Raw genomic sequence first — 14,378 nt, forward strand, 5'->3', positions numbered from 1 at the left:
AAGGTAACACAATAAGTAACTGATCACGCAGAGATTAGGACTCTCTGGAGTGTCTGGCGCCCAGTACCACGATCAGTTCCTTGGCCCACGCTACCCCCTGACATTACAATTAGTTGCTGCTTACACCAAAATAAAATGCTATATGCTGTAGTTTGAAGATTGCTTCAGGACAAAGTAGCCGTGTGGGGTCTGTGGCCTAGAAAAGCCACAGATGCTGTGGGTGAGGACTGAGGTGCATTAGTTGAGTTAGAACCTTTTCTGACCTGAATGGTAAATTCAGAGCTGTTCTATCTGTTCAGGATCCAGTGTGCTGCTACCGTCTCACAATAAAGTTGTGTTGCTTAAGAATTCTGGGGGCCACTTCACATTACCTTGTGTTGCTCTGGGATTTTGAAGGGTCCCAGAATCCATATCTAGCAGCACTATTGAACCACAGAGGTAGCAGGGCCCGAACTTATATTCAGGAAGTGGTATATTGCAGCAGACCGAAGAATCCGGTGGCTGGGGAAGGTGGTGTGGGTACCCCTACAACCTTATTTCAGATTTCATCTCTCCTGTCCTCGGCCAGAAACCATGCCCTGCAGGTGGAAGGCTGGTTGCCACATCAGCTGTCTGCCTAGCACACGTATAAAGCTAATGCCAGCCTGAGTTGGTGGTGTCAGTCAGGATTTAGGGGCACTGGCAGAATGTGCTGTATATGATAAACTTACACTGAGCTTGCTTCTAACTCTGGGTTTTCGTCAGTGGCCCTGGTGGAGGTTGGGAATCCCTTGAGGTCTAAATCACCAGAGGGTAAAATTCTGGCCCTATTGAAGGCAATGGCAAAACTTCCATTGACTTTTTCTTACCAAGAATGTTTAGGGGAAATGGGCACATCCTAGCTGGGCATGGTGTGGAAGAACATTGTCCCTGCTCTAGCTGCGGACTCCGGAGAGCATTGTGCTCCCTATGGAGTAAGGTTCCATGTTGCAGGCTTGACTAACTGCTTAACAAGTTCTTGGGGATGAATGACCATAATAGCAACCGCTTGATCGTCTTACTGCCTAGAAAGTGTGTCAGTCTGGTGTCCCCAGTTTGGGGTGGGGAGAAAGGATATACTTTAAGTGTAATCTCTGTTCATCCAGCAATTAAACTGTTTACAGGAAGCAGACTTTAAAATGCTCTTGCTACGGTATCCCTAGAAAAAGTGTCCGGCATGTTTTAGGGCTGTGACTCATGGGGTAAGGTTAAGATTTTGTAATGGGTATTTTTAGTAAAAGTCATGGACAGGTTGCAGGAAATAAACAAAAATTCATGGAACTCCGTGACCTGTCCCGGCTTTCACTAAATACCGGGGAAAGGGGTTCTAACGGGGACGCCAGCTGCTGCTCCAGCCCTGCCACTGCTCCTGCAGCAAGGACTGACCGCTGCTGCTCCAGCCCAGCACCCGGGGGGGCTGCTCGGGTGGGGGCTGAAGCCAAAGAAGTCATGGAGTTCCGTTTAAAGTCACAGAATCTGACCAAATCCTATCCTTACTCAAGGGGTTTTGAAAAGTCCTTTCTGGTCCTCCGCCATCATTTCGGCTGTAATGTGAAAGTAAGGAAAAGCGTGCCTTGGTGTGGAGGATATGGAGTCATTGACAGACAATATATATGTAAGAACGGCCTACCTGCTTTAGTTCCTAGATGTATACATTTATATTTAACCGTATTGTAAATGTATACATCTCGGAACAAAGAATGTCGGCCATACTTACAGGATGGGCGACTCCCATCCTGGGAAGCAGTGACTCTGAAAAAATATTTGGGGGGGGGGGGTGGATAATCAACTGAACATGAGCTCCCAGTGTGACGCTGGCCAAAAGATCCTGGGATGCATAAACAGGAATCTTGAGTTGCAGCAGAGGTTATTTTAGCTCTGTATTTAGCACTGGTGTGACTGCTACTGGAATCCTGTGTCCAGCTCTGGTAGCCACAGTTCAAGAAGGATGTTGATCAATTAAAGAGGGTTCAGAGAAGAGCCCTGAGAATGATTAAAGGATTGGAAAAGCTGCCTTATAATGATAGACTCAAGGAGCTCAATCTATTTGACAAAGAGAAAGTTAAGGGGCAACTTGATTACAGTCTATATGAGTATCTACATGGGGAACAAATATTTTAATAATGGGCTCTTCAGTCTAGCAGAGAAACATCTAACATGATCCAGTGACTGGAAGTTGAAGCTCAGTAAATTCAGACTGGAAATAAGGCCTAAATTCTTAACAGTGAGAGTAATTAACCATTAGAACGGTTTCCCAAGAGCTGTGGTGAGTTCTCACTGGCAACTTTTAAGTCAAGATTGGATCTTTTCCTAAAAGCTCTGCTCTAGGAATTATTTTGGGGCAGTTCTCTGACTTGTGTTATGCAGGGAGGTCAGACTAGATGACCACAATGCTCCCTTCTGGCCTTGGAATCTCTGAATCTGTGCGCCCCCACTGTTTTCACACAGTCCCTTCTCAGAATAGAATCACGCTTTGCAGATGTTTTTACTCAATTTTGGCATTAGTAAGTAAGCAGTTGGGAACGTCTATCTTTGCCCACCTCTGTTTCCATGACAGCAAAGCATCCTCGCTTTCAGTGACAGGATCGTGATTACCTGGCACGCAGCTCATGGACTCGCCCTCTCCTGGCATCGCTCTCTTAACTCCTGTGACTGCAGCCTGCCACAAAATCAATACATTAAAAACGAAAGTGCCCCCATGTGGAGACAGAATTTCATCTTGCCCACAACGGTTTTCTCACAGCACAAAGCTCTGGAACTCTTGCTCTCTCTGTCCTCCAGAAGGGCAAATGGGGTGGGGTGCAGAGGGCAACAAAGCCATCCTAGCAGTGAAATCCAGGATTGTGGTTGTACTGTAACTAGGTACTTTAACTTTCATCCCAGGAAATGCAGATCCATCTAATTACAGTCTAGAATTTATCCTGTGCTCTAAAGTCTTGGGCTTAAAATAGCTCATGAGTAAAAATTTCAAAAGTGCCTAAGTTCCATTGCAAATGTTATTGCATGTTTTAGGGTATGGGGAAAGGAGGCAGATGCAGTATTTGAGGGTGTGAAACTTGTGTGTGCCCAGATCTTTGACAAATTCAGCAAAAAGTGTGATCTTCAGGATCTACTGGATGCCTTGCAGAACGAAGCGTAAGATAATGCTGGTAGGAACTGAGCAGGTGAAGGCTGATTTGATGCATCTCCTTTCGGTGGTACAAGCACACTGAGAGAATTTAAAGGAGCCTCCTCATGACAGTGAGATGACCCACAGATTTGGATGGAACCTTGTTCCAATTAATTGCTAAAACAATTCTTGTTGAAAGCATCTCTTGTACCAAAGCATAACCTGCTGGGGGTGTGTGTGTGTGTGTGTGTGTGTGTGTACACTCAACTCTCCAATCTTCTTTCCAATCTCAACAGCACCTGAGCATCAGCATGTTCCAAATCGAGTGTGGGTCATGGTGGGTCTCCTCAACTTCGTGGCATATACACTTGGTAAGACTTAAGATTCTCATGATGTGTCTTGGATTTCTAATGTGCCTATCATCATAATGACTTTAATTAGTCAAGTGAACTGTTGTCATAGTTCTGTGTTTCCCAATTCCTTCCCCTCAGCCCCCCCCTCTCCCCCCCAAAGAAACAAAACTCTGATTCTGGGTAATTCCTCGGTTCCCTGCCACCCCTTGCTCTGGGGTGTTGTGAATGACCTATCTCTGGCTGAGATGTCTCTGGAAACTGCCACTTTGTATTGTTTTATCTGTTTTACCCACTTGTTCCAGGGAGGAACATAAAAGTAGATGTCTCTTCCTATCAGAACTGACTTTATGGGGTTACTCGTGAAATATTGAAAGCAGATTTCTGTTAAATATTTAACATAGACTCTTCCTAAGGTTTTTTGTGTTGGTTTTTTTGTCTTTTTCTTTTTTTCAATCTCTGCACCCCCGCGGACAGTGCTGGATACTGAAGCTGGCTGCTGACTTCTCAGCAAAGCACACGTTATCTGGCAGCTGCAGAGGAGTCCCTTGCTTTGCCTGGGGATGTTTAACTTTGCCTCTCTGTGCGCTTCCCTTCCAGATGGTGTTGATGGGAAGCAAGCACGCCGAACAAACTCCAGCACTCCCTTGGGGGAGCTCTTTGACCATGGCCTGGACAGCTGGGCCTGCATGTTCTTCGTAGTGACCGTTTACTCCACCTTTGGGCGGGGATCCAATGGTGTCAGCGTCTTCGTTCTCTATCTGCTCTTATGGGTGGTTTTGTTTTCCTTCATCCTCTCCCATTGGGAGAAATATAACACAGGGATTCTCTTCCTGCCCTGGGGCTATGACATCAGCCAGGTGGTAAGTAGCCCTTCTGCCGCTTGATTTCAAAATACTCATTTAGAAAACAGTGGGCAAGCTTGGGTGAATTGCCAGAACTATTTGTGTTGGGGCATGTGCTGCCCTGGCATCTTTCCCTTGGTGACATCTGTCCAGTAGTCATAAAGTGCCATCATCACCATACCTAAACCTAACGATATTCTGAGTTCTTCAGGGAGGAGAGCTTTCTGGCAGAGGGCAGAAAGGTTGGTTGCTTGGTTGCAGGGTGCAATAGTTGGAACTATATCATCAGTGCTACTTTATGAAGCTCTGATTCAGCAAAGCAGACTTCTCCCATGATTAAAGTCAAGTTTAATGAATCAAGGAACAAGGGAGGAAGTTATCATGAAACTTTTATTGCATAGTTAGATTGGGACAGATCTGATTTCTCTTCAGCAGAGAAGTGATGTGTGTTGCAAGTATCTTTATGTTGACATAGGTTTTTGCATTAGCAGGAAATGAAATGTTTTTAAAAATTGGATACTAGTAATTGTTGGTTGTCCCAAACTGACTGGGCCTGATTCTGTTGTGGCCCCCGTGTAACAGTACCGACTTAGCAGTTTATACTTGTGTGCGATTGAATCGGGTCCAGTGGTTGTAGAAGCACCGATTGTCACGAGTTCAGGTATCTCTACTGAATCGTTGTACAACACTAGAAATTCCCTTGAAAGCTGCCCCTTCCATCAGTAAAATCGTGGTTTCTCTAGTCTTTGCAATCAGTCATCCTCTGGCCCGCGTCTCCAGTTTCTCCTAACCTGGCACTAATCCATGGTGCATTTTCCTGATCGTGCATCACACAATCCTAAGATACCATGGATTGGTTTGCTACAGGAGGCAGTTAGACGTGGCTCTGGTGCTGGGGTGCTGTTGAAGTACAACTGTCCTCTGTGTTTGTGCTGGTCAATCCAGTTGTGGGGTGGGGCTATCCCCGGGTGCATGTGCAGACAGAGAGCTCACAGGGGGTGGGAGGGTGGGCAGGGCAGAGCATCACAGGCCCCTCTCCTTGCTATCCCCTTTCCGGACTGGCCTTAAAACTCACGGTGACCAAGCAACCTTTGCCTCACCCTGTCCCTTTCCAGACTAGCAGTGAGGCTTCCTTGGTCATGTTGCCGGAAGCAGAGGTTGGGCTGGTTCCTGACATGCAGTCAGGGTAGGAACCTGGGAATGGGGGCATATGTTTGGGGCCCCAAGTGGTTCTGAAAGCTGCACTGGGGTACCGTGGTTGCATCTGACCTGGAGATACAGGCTTCCTCTTGTCTTAAAGCTAGAGCTGGGTAGTGAAAATTTGATTGGAAAGCAACGCTCGCAGCTCCCCGAGCCGCCTGGTGAGGAATGGTCACCCCACCAAAAGCACATTTGGTCTGACCCGTCTTTCCAGCTGCTAATGCTTGTCTGCGCTCTCTCTGCATTTCCTTTTCAGACCATTTCAGTTGTCTACATAGTGACAGCGATTGTGGGAGTTGAGGCCTGGTATGCACCTTTCCTGTTTAATTTCTTATATAGAGACCTATTCACTGCAATGATTATTGGTAAGAAGCTCCATGTTGAAGCCTATTTTTAACCACCACCGCTTTACCAATAGCCAGTGTTTCACTTTAAAAATACAGTCAGCATTTGTTTATATTTTTAGCAAAGAGAAACTTAATAAAATATCTCTGTAGAAAACTTGCCTGAACGAGTCTTGGTCTAGATTGAAAGCAACAAAATGCACAGGGTCTGATACTAGTCCCATTGAGGTTTTGGTGGGAACCGTCTAAGTGGCCGTGGGCTGCATCTAACTTCTATAGAATGGAGAAGATTGCCGCCAGCTCCAAACAAAGCTCCAGGCGGGAGGTGGTCCCAGCATGCAATGCTCCATACTAAGCTAAGCAGCATGGAAGTAATGCATGCCAGGACTTGTTTCCATAGTCTGCACCCTCATACTAAACATCAAGGGTGGCTGTGAACTGCTCTGCGGTTGCAGTCTGGCCACCCCAAGCTAGATAATAGGTCTGTATTTAGATGCCTCAGCCTGTGTGGCCTGAGAGACTCCTTTGGAATCTAGCTGTTGCAGCAGATTGGTCTGCAGTTCCCTTCACTCTTCTCCACAGAGTACTGTGTCAGAACTGCCTCTTCACGTCAGCCTGGGAGCTGAAGTGTGTTCAGGTGGGCTGGCCAGAAAGACTTGGGCAGCTTTACTGCTGTCTTGTTTCGAATGTATTTGTGGCTCACCCTTTGGGAAGAGAAGTAATTTGGTACCACTAGCCTTCAAAAGATGTCTTCTGAGGCAGCTTTCCTGCTGGGAGGTCATGGTCAAGCTTCAGTTTTATCCTATTTAATCTCTTAGCTGCTGGCCACCCTGGCAGCTTTCAAAGTGTGTTGGGGTTTCATGGAACTCTGGCCCTTCAGGGAGGTCCATGAAACTTAGTCAAATGACTAAAGCTTTTGTTAATGGCAGTTCTCATGTCCTAAATGGTGCACATTAAATATAGGCAGTTTTGTTTGCTTCTATCCTTATAATAACCTTACTGTGTCTGAAATATGTCGTCCTTGCATGAAAAAGTGAAACCATTGATAATGTTTTCTCTGCTGCCCACTAGGTGTCTTCTTGGGAATTATGGTCAGAATGCAGATAAATATATGTTTTCACTAAAAGAAATAGTTATTTCCATAAATGCATTTATTGGCACTTCCCTAACCAAGGCAGTGCTTTTTCTGAAGAGCTGAGTCAAATATACAAATCACGTTAATGGCCATTACAAAAATCTGAGCAGCAGTGGGGTGAGAGTGGGTTTAAGTACGCTTTTAGCTACTGTAATGTTGCAAATGACTGTTTAAAAAAAAAAAAAAAAAAAAAACAAGATGCATGATGGTTAGCAGCCTGTCCCCGCCAATGCTCATAAAGGAGTTCAGGGATTACGATGGACTCTGAATTACTACGCTGCCTTAACTTAGATCTTTCTCTTTCAGGGTGTGCACTCACAGTGACTGTGCCCATGAGCTTGATTAACTTCTACAAGTAAGTTTTCCAAAAATCATGTGAACTAACTATTCTGCAGGGTCTGAGGCACCGCATGTGGTGATCCTGTTCTGCTAGGAGTTAGCCAGGCAGAATGCTGCAGAAGGAAGTAGGTGGAGAGCATGGTGTATTGATGGCCCAGCACTGCCCCAGCTGTAATAGAAGGAGAGCCATGACTTGGCGTAGCTTTCTGTAAATTAGACTCCTTATAAAACGTTCCTTACCTTCACTGGCAGCTTCCCAGGAGCCCAAAAGGCACTCCTGATTAAGATGGAGAAGGGTTTAAGATGCCGCCCTTGTTAATACAGTAATGTGACTTGCTGTGAGCACAGGTCCCTGCTAGGGTGACCAGATAGCAAGTGTGAAAAATCAGGACAGGGGGTGGGGGGTAATAGGAGCCTATATAAGAAAAAGTCCCAAATATCAGGACTGTCCCTATAAAATCAGGACATCTGGTCACCCTAGTCCCTGCGTGCAAGCCAAGCAGCTCAGCTCAAGTGGAAGTAGTGCATTTTGGGACCTCTGGTCTCCGCTGCTGTATTAGCGGCATGTCTGGCTAGAAGAACAGGGCAACCTGGGAAGTGGCCCCTTGGGGGATTGAGTAGGGGTTGGATTCCAAAACACACTCCTCCCCATCACCCCCCTTTACTTACTTTAATAACAAAATCCTGCACTTCCCCTACGGATTTCCTGATTTGCAGAAGTTAATTGGTGACCCTGCTAATGGCTGCTTTGAATATTGAACTAGCCATGAATCGCCTGGTAGACGAAATGAATGTTAAGCACCTGGCATAAATCTGGGTGATTTGACTCTTGCCTACCCAGACTGAGATTTCATTGATCAGCCTACTCTGGCAATCTAGCCTCTCACTGGCTCTGCAAGAAGGAAGCTGTGCAGGAAACCATGTCTTTCTCATCGGTATTGTTTCCCGAGCCCAGACCCAGTGTTGCAGTCTGAACTCCATTTGGGAGCCCCGGTTCTCCCCTTTGTTGCCAGCTCCTTAAAAGGCTGCATCTGGGATTGGCCAGTTATTACTTCAGCGTTGAAATCCATCGTCCACTAATGCAGGGTTACCAAAGACCCATCTGAATAAGCAACATGTAACTATCGTGGGTGCATTATTCACGGGGGTGTCTGACCTGAGACTGGCCTCTTGCCCATTTTCTCTCACAATTCCTACTGCTGGGCTCCGCCCAGCCTGTGCTTGTCGTACTCCACTTCAGGAAAGGTGCCCAAGGCTAGTTGGGCGCTCACCTGGATTGGAGAATTCCCAAAGGAAGGCTTGTGCTTGCTTCTGTTAGAAGCTGTGGCTTCCGAGAGTTTGACTTAAGATTTGTGTTCCTTCTTCCTTTCAGGGCCTATAAAAGTAACACTCTGAAGCACAGGTCAGTGTATGAAATCATGCTGCCGTTCTTCTCGCCAGCATTGCTGTTCATTCTGTGCATGACCTGGATCTTCATGTCACCGTCCGACATCTTGGAGGTCCATCCCAGGCTCTTCTACTTCATGGTTGGAACAGCCTTCGCCAACATTTCAGTAAGAGCGCTATTTCTCCGCTAAAATGCGTGTGGACAGGGGGTGGCTGATTTGAATTAACACAATGGTGAGGGCTAGCAGTTTGTCAGGCTACATTATACAAACTATCCAGTCTGCTCATGAGGTGGAAAGGCAAGTCACAAACCCAGAATGAAAATGCCAAGAATTGTGGATTGTATCTGTTGTAACTAAACCACTTTGCTGCACTGCCGTGACTGAAAGGGCAGGCACTGAAGTGAGCAGGAGAGAAACGCTGACTCTTTTAGAGCTGAAAAACGTGTCCTGTAAACCAGATCTGACACTTTCCCCAAACCAGAGAAATCCCTGTATGTGCTTTTTCCACCCCTCCCTGATCCTGGCTGACAATTCACATAATTGAGTTCCTGCTCTCTCAGCTTTAACATGGTCACTCGCAAGGTTCTTGGTGAACTTGATTCAGCTGTGTGTTGTCACATCTGCCTGCAAACATGAAGCCCCCGCCCTCATCCCCCCAAAATCATGAATACTGTTAAGCCATGGAATCCGTGCCTTGCATGACAAAAGGCCAGCCCTGGCGATGATGTTTAGGAAGCTGTGGGGCTTTAATCATAGATCTGTCACTATCCTCGGACTGTGCCCAGAAGCAGGGCTTCCTGTCTTTCCCACTCGGCAGAGTTTTCTACTAACTTTGCAGATAAGATCGGTCAGATTTGACCAATCAATGCAAATAGATCCTTGTGATGGTCTGCTCTTGATGTGGACTTCTCTGGTTATATGCACAAGAGGAATTCATGTCAAAATGGAAACTTTCTCAGTCTTTGGGAACCTTTAGAGCAGATGATTGTCCATGTTTTAATAATTATCGCTCTAGAGACGTACATGGCCCTGTAACAGTGCGAGACTCACCCCTGCGGCGCCTCCTGTCGGTCGTCCTGGGAATAAGCTTAGACTCAGGAGCGCCCTCTGCAGGCTGGTGCCTCGGGGCCGCTGGCCCCCATGTCCCTCCCGGACCCGGTGCCCCTTGTCCTCGGGCGCTGCCCCCTGGCAGTACACCTGCTCTCAGGGTCTCCCCACCCACTATCCCCACCTCGCCTCAGTCTTGGGCTACTGCCAGTCACCATCTAGCCCCCGCTCGCTGGGGCGGACTGCAGTGTAAAAGCCACTCATCACAGGCAAGGGGGGTTTGGACCGGCTGCACCCTTGCACCCTAGTACCTTTCTGGCCTTTGACAAGGCCGCAGCCTGGGGCTTTTCCAGGCGGGAGCTCCCCAGCTCCCTTGCCCTATCCCCCAGCCCTGCTCCCCTCAGGTACCCCATTCAGCTTCCCAGCAGCCAGGCCCAGAGCCTTCTCCCTCTAGAGACAGAGAGAGACTGACTCTGCTCCGGGCCCACTGCCCTCTTATAAGGGCCAGCTGAGCCCTGATTGGGGCATGGCCACAGCCCTCTCCTGGGCTGTTTGAAGCCCTCTAAGGCCGGAGCGGGTGACCACCCCGCTGCAGCCTTCATTGCTGTATTCTGAGTGAGTGAGTCATGGGTTGGAGGCTCCCGTTGGAAGGAAACCAAAGCCTATCTAACAGACCTTTCTCCCTCCCGCCCCCACCAGTGCCAGCTGATCGTGTGTCAGATGAGTAGTACCCGGTGCCAGCCTCTCAACTGGATGCTGCTGCCACTAGCCCTGGTCATCTTTGTGGTGATCTCTGGAGTTGCAGCACATTGGGAAAATCTTCTCCTATACCTACTGACTGCTCTCATCACCCTGGCGCACATCCACTACGGAGTAGGAGTGGTAAGTGACATCTGCCTTTGGGCTTGGGGTTTCGCTGTAGCGGCTCTGCTTGTAGGATTCACTTTGTCCCATTGCTGGTCAGTTTTGCAGGGGGTGTCGCATTTAACACCGGGAATACCAGGCAGATTGAGGCATTTCTATAAAACATGAAAGGAAGCTAAATAGGTGGCATCTGAAAGCTCTTATTTTGTATACCAGGAACTGACAGCCCAGCTGCAGCAGAAATTCTTTTAGTCGTTTAAATTAAAGACTGGGTCTAATCCAAACCCTGGATCCACACCCTGTTTTAGATCACAGTTCGCAGCTTAAAACGTAGGAACCAAGCACTGGTGAAACATGGATTTAATGCGCCCAAGTTCGGATCTAGTTCTGGTTCTGTCGGTCAGAAAAATGCCAAGATCAGAATGGGATCCAGAGACCAGGTTGGGCGTATCTCTAATTTTAAATAAATTATTTGGGGACTTAGCTAGGTACCATTCACTTCTTAATATTTCACCTTACTTAGAACTTCTTTTCTCAAGGCCCCCGCAGCTGCTGCTGGGTAGCACGTGACTGTACACTCGAATCAGTGTAACGCTCTCTCCGGTAGGGGGCACTGCGTACAGATTTATAAACTTTCCCATAGGCGTTAACTGATTTTTTTCATACTGCGCCTTTGAACTATTGCTTTCAGAGGCCCCAGGCATAGTGTAACTAGAACGCTGTCTGAAGTGTGGCGGTTCTGTCTGGCTAAATAAAGGGTGAACAAAATGACTAACTAACCTGAATTACTGACGTAGAACCTGCCATATTTCAAGCTTCTGAGATGAGTTCCTCTGCTGGCGAGAAGCTGGGAAGGGAGAGCTCAGTGGAATAGTCTCCCCTGTATCCAGATGCCTTCAGGGATCAAGGAAGCACTGTAGCGAACTGTGGGAGACCGGCCCTGTGGGAAGGCATTGGCAGGACGCAGAATGTGTAGGCGGTGGGAGGGCTGCTCAGTGGGAAGAGCCCAGTTGGGTTGTCCTAAGCCAGAGTGGGACCAGAGTGGGACCCTGAGCACTTGTCGCTTCAGGCCAGCTCAAAAATATATACGCTAGCTCCTTGCAAGACACGGGTTTGACGCAGGACTCAGTGGGTGACGTTCTCGGGCCTGTGACACAGGAGGTCAGACGGATGGTCGTCATGGTCTCCTCTCGCCTTCTACTCTCTGAAAAACCCCACCCATTTGGAACCCCTTTGTAAGACACTATGGGGTGAGAGTGAATCTGCAGTTTCTCCTCCTGAGTTGCAGGTGAGCAGGCCTTGGGTGACGTGGTTGCTTAGCTGCCACGCTGTATGTGTTGGTCTTTTCCTGCCAGCCATGTGAATTGCTTTAAAAACAACTCTGACATTTCAGCCAGCCTAATGACTTGACGTAGCTCTCTGCATAATCGCATCAAAAAGCAAATTTCCTGAATGCAGCCTTTAAGTCCGACATGGCTTTTCACTGTCTGTCGGGAGGAAATGGACCTTGTGAAGGTCACTGCGAGAGGAGGCTTCTCAAGGATAATTAAAAGCAGGTCTCCAAATCTCAGACATACTGTCTCTTGGCCCAGTTACATACCGATGTCCTGTTGTACTGTCATCTGGTGGGAGTGGCTAGGCAGGACAGTCTAGTGCAGGCACTGTTAGCTCAGAGCTATAAGAGGGTGCTATGTAACTGCTGTCTGACTATCGCGCTCTGGAAGCAACCCAGCCTCTGCTTGTTGTTTTTGCAGTTCATGTATGACTAGTATTCAACTGAGCGACTTGTGTATGCCCTTGTTACTTGTTTAGCTAAAGCATTGGCTTCACAGCTCACAACAGGCCAGGCGCATTCAAGAACAAGCGCACGTTCAGAGAGGAAAGGCAGTCAACTTAAAAACTGATCAAAGGAAATGCATAGGGTTTACAATGTGCAATTAGCCTGTAGAACTCACTGCCACAAGATACCATTTGGGACCAAGAGTTTAAGATTCCATATAAAAGTGTAATGAGACTATCCAGGTACTTTGGGTAGGGTACAAATCTCTTTGTAAGGTGTAGAAACCTTAATGCTTCAGGGCTAAAACCAGCCACTAACTGGTGAGGCGGGTTAGGGCACAAATTTCCTTTGGAGAAGCCTGCCTAGAACTGATCCCCTTGGGGGTTTCTTGCGCTTGCCTCTGGTCACTGTGCAGCACAATACTGCACTAGATGGACTGTCGGGAATTGCCATAAGTATTTCTATTCATCAGAACCTCTTAGAGGGTCAAATGCTGGACCCCACAATGCAAACCCCAGTGGCATGTTGAAGGAGAGTCAGTCGTCCCCGGATCTGGTAGAGTGTAGAATTGGTGCAGCTGCTCCACCCCAGGCTGGACTAGTGGCTTCTTGTGGGCCCTGTGTCCCAGAGGCTTTGGCTTGGTGGGAGCCTGCCGGCATTCTCACAGTCCATCCCGTCCATGGAGAGAGAGGGGTGCTTCAGAGAAGTACTCCGGTTTGCGGAGTGTCGTGTGTGGCTGGCCTGGCCCTGCACAACAGGCTCCTGGTGTTCTGAGACAGGTCTCATGCGCCCATGTGGGGCCATTCAGCCTTTTTTAGCTGCACGTGCGGCTCGCTTGGTCCCTGGTGTGGTGCGTAAGGGGATGGCTACGCTGCAGTAAAACACTGGCGGCTGGCCCATGTCAGCTGAGCCAGGCTCACGGGGCTTGGCCTGTGGGGCTGTACAATTGCAGTGCAGGTGTTCAGGGTCTCGGAGACCCTCCCCCCTTCGTGGGGTCCAAGAGCCCAGGCTACAACGTGAGCCCAGATGTCTACACCACAGTTTTACAGCCCAACCCCGGCAAGCCCGAGTCAGCTGACTGGCCAGCCTGGGGTGTCTTACTGCCGTGTAGATGTACCCGTAGGGGCTTCTGTAAGGGAGTGACTAATAGCCCTGGCTGGGGATGAGCATAGCGTGGGCAGGGGCTATGCATCCTTCCCATACATACAGCACTCTGCCAATTCACTGCAGTCCTGGGCCCGAATCCTGAGGCGTACTGAGCTGCTCCATTCAAGTCCCCTTGATTGTTTGAGGCTGAGGTGGAAGGCATGTTGGCTGATGTACTGCTTTCATTTAACTTCTCTCTCTCTCTCTCTCTCCCCCAGGTAAGCCAACTGAGCAAACATTTCAACATCCGGCCTTTCTCGCTAAAGAAGCCCAGTACAGATTGACTAGAAGGGGAAGAAGAGAAAATCAGCCTGCAGTCTGCACAAGTACTGTAAATAACTGCTGGAAATAGCTTGCACTTCAACCATCACCACAGACCTACATCGATCTTCTGGACAGACCCTGGGGCAGTGGGGGCTCAGCACCAGGGCTAGACCCCCGACTGCCATCGAGAAAACACGAACCGCTCTATGGTGAAACCAGGCGAGGGGAGTAGCCTTTCCAATTGTTCCTGTATATTAGATTAGCCAAACGTCTTCAAGCCCTAACTCTGTTCGGGTTGAGTTGGCTTGGGAACGTGGATGGCATCGCTCAGAACGCACGGTCACCCAAAATAACCTGGCAGCTGAGTTAGTAGCAGTGGCCTCAACACATCTGTAACGGAGACGTTTGAGCTGCAGGGTCAGTGAGGAACGTTTTCGTCGTACACGAAGGCACATGAGTCACACACGCGGCTGTCTAGTGTTAGACCCTGTCAGATGACCTTTGTCCCTTGATGCTAGTCTAGGGAGCAGATCCCCAGCATGCGCGCAC

The 14,378-nt window shown here is 48.4% G+C and overlaps 1 protein-coding gene across 1 annotated transcript in view; it reads left to right on the forward strand.

Annotated features, from left to right (window-relative positions):
- SELENOI (selenoprotein I) overlaps positions 1–13,900 on the forward strand; it is a 62,604-nt gene extending 48,704 nt beyond the window's left edge. Inside the window, exons 4-10 of the mRNA XM_065401376.1 lie at positions 3,424–3,498; positions 4,078–4,340; positions 5,779–5,887; positions 7,308–7,356; positions 8,713–8,893; positions 10,475–10,657; positions 13,784–13,900. Of these exons, the coding sequence (XP_065257448.1) occupies positions 3,424–3,498; positions 4,078–4,340; positions 5,779–5,887; positions 7,308–7,356; positions 8,713–8,893; positions 10,475–10,657; positions 13,784–13,900 (977 nt within the window). The remainder of the gene's footprint in view (positions 1–3,423; positions 3,499–4,077; positions 4,341–5,778; positions 5,888–7,307; positions 7,357–8,712; positions 8,894–10,474; positions 10,658–13,783) is intronic.
- Positions 13,901–14,378: the final 478 nt, after the last annotated feature.

This window comes from Emys orbicularis, chromosome 3 (assembly GCF_028017835.1).
Source record: "Emys orbicularis isolate rEmyOrb1 chromosome 3, rEmyOrb1.hap1, whole genome shotgun sequence".
Classification (NCBI taxonomy): domain Eukaryota; kingdom Metazoa; phylum Chordata; order Testudines; family Emydidae; genus Emys; species Emys orbicularis.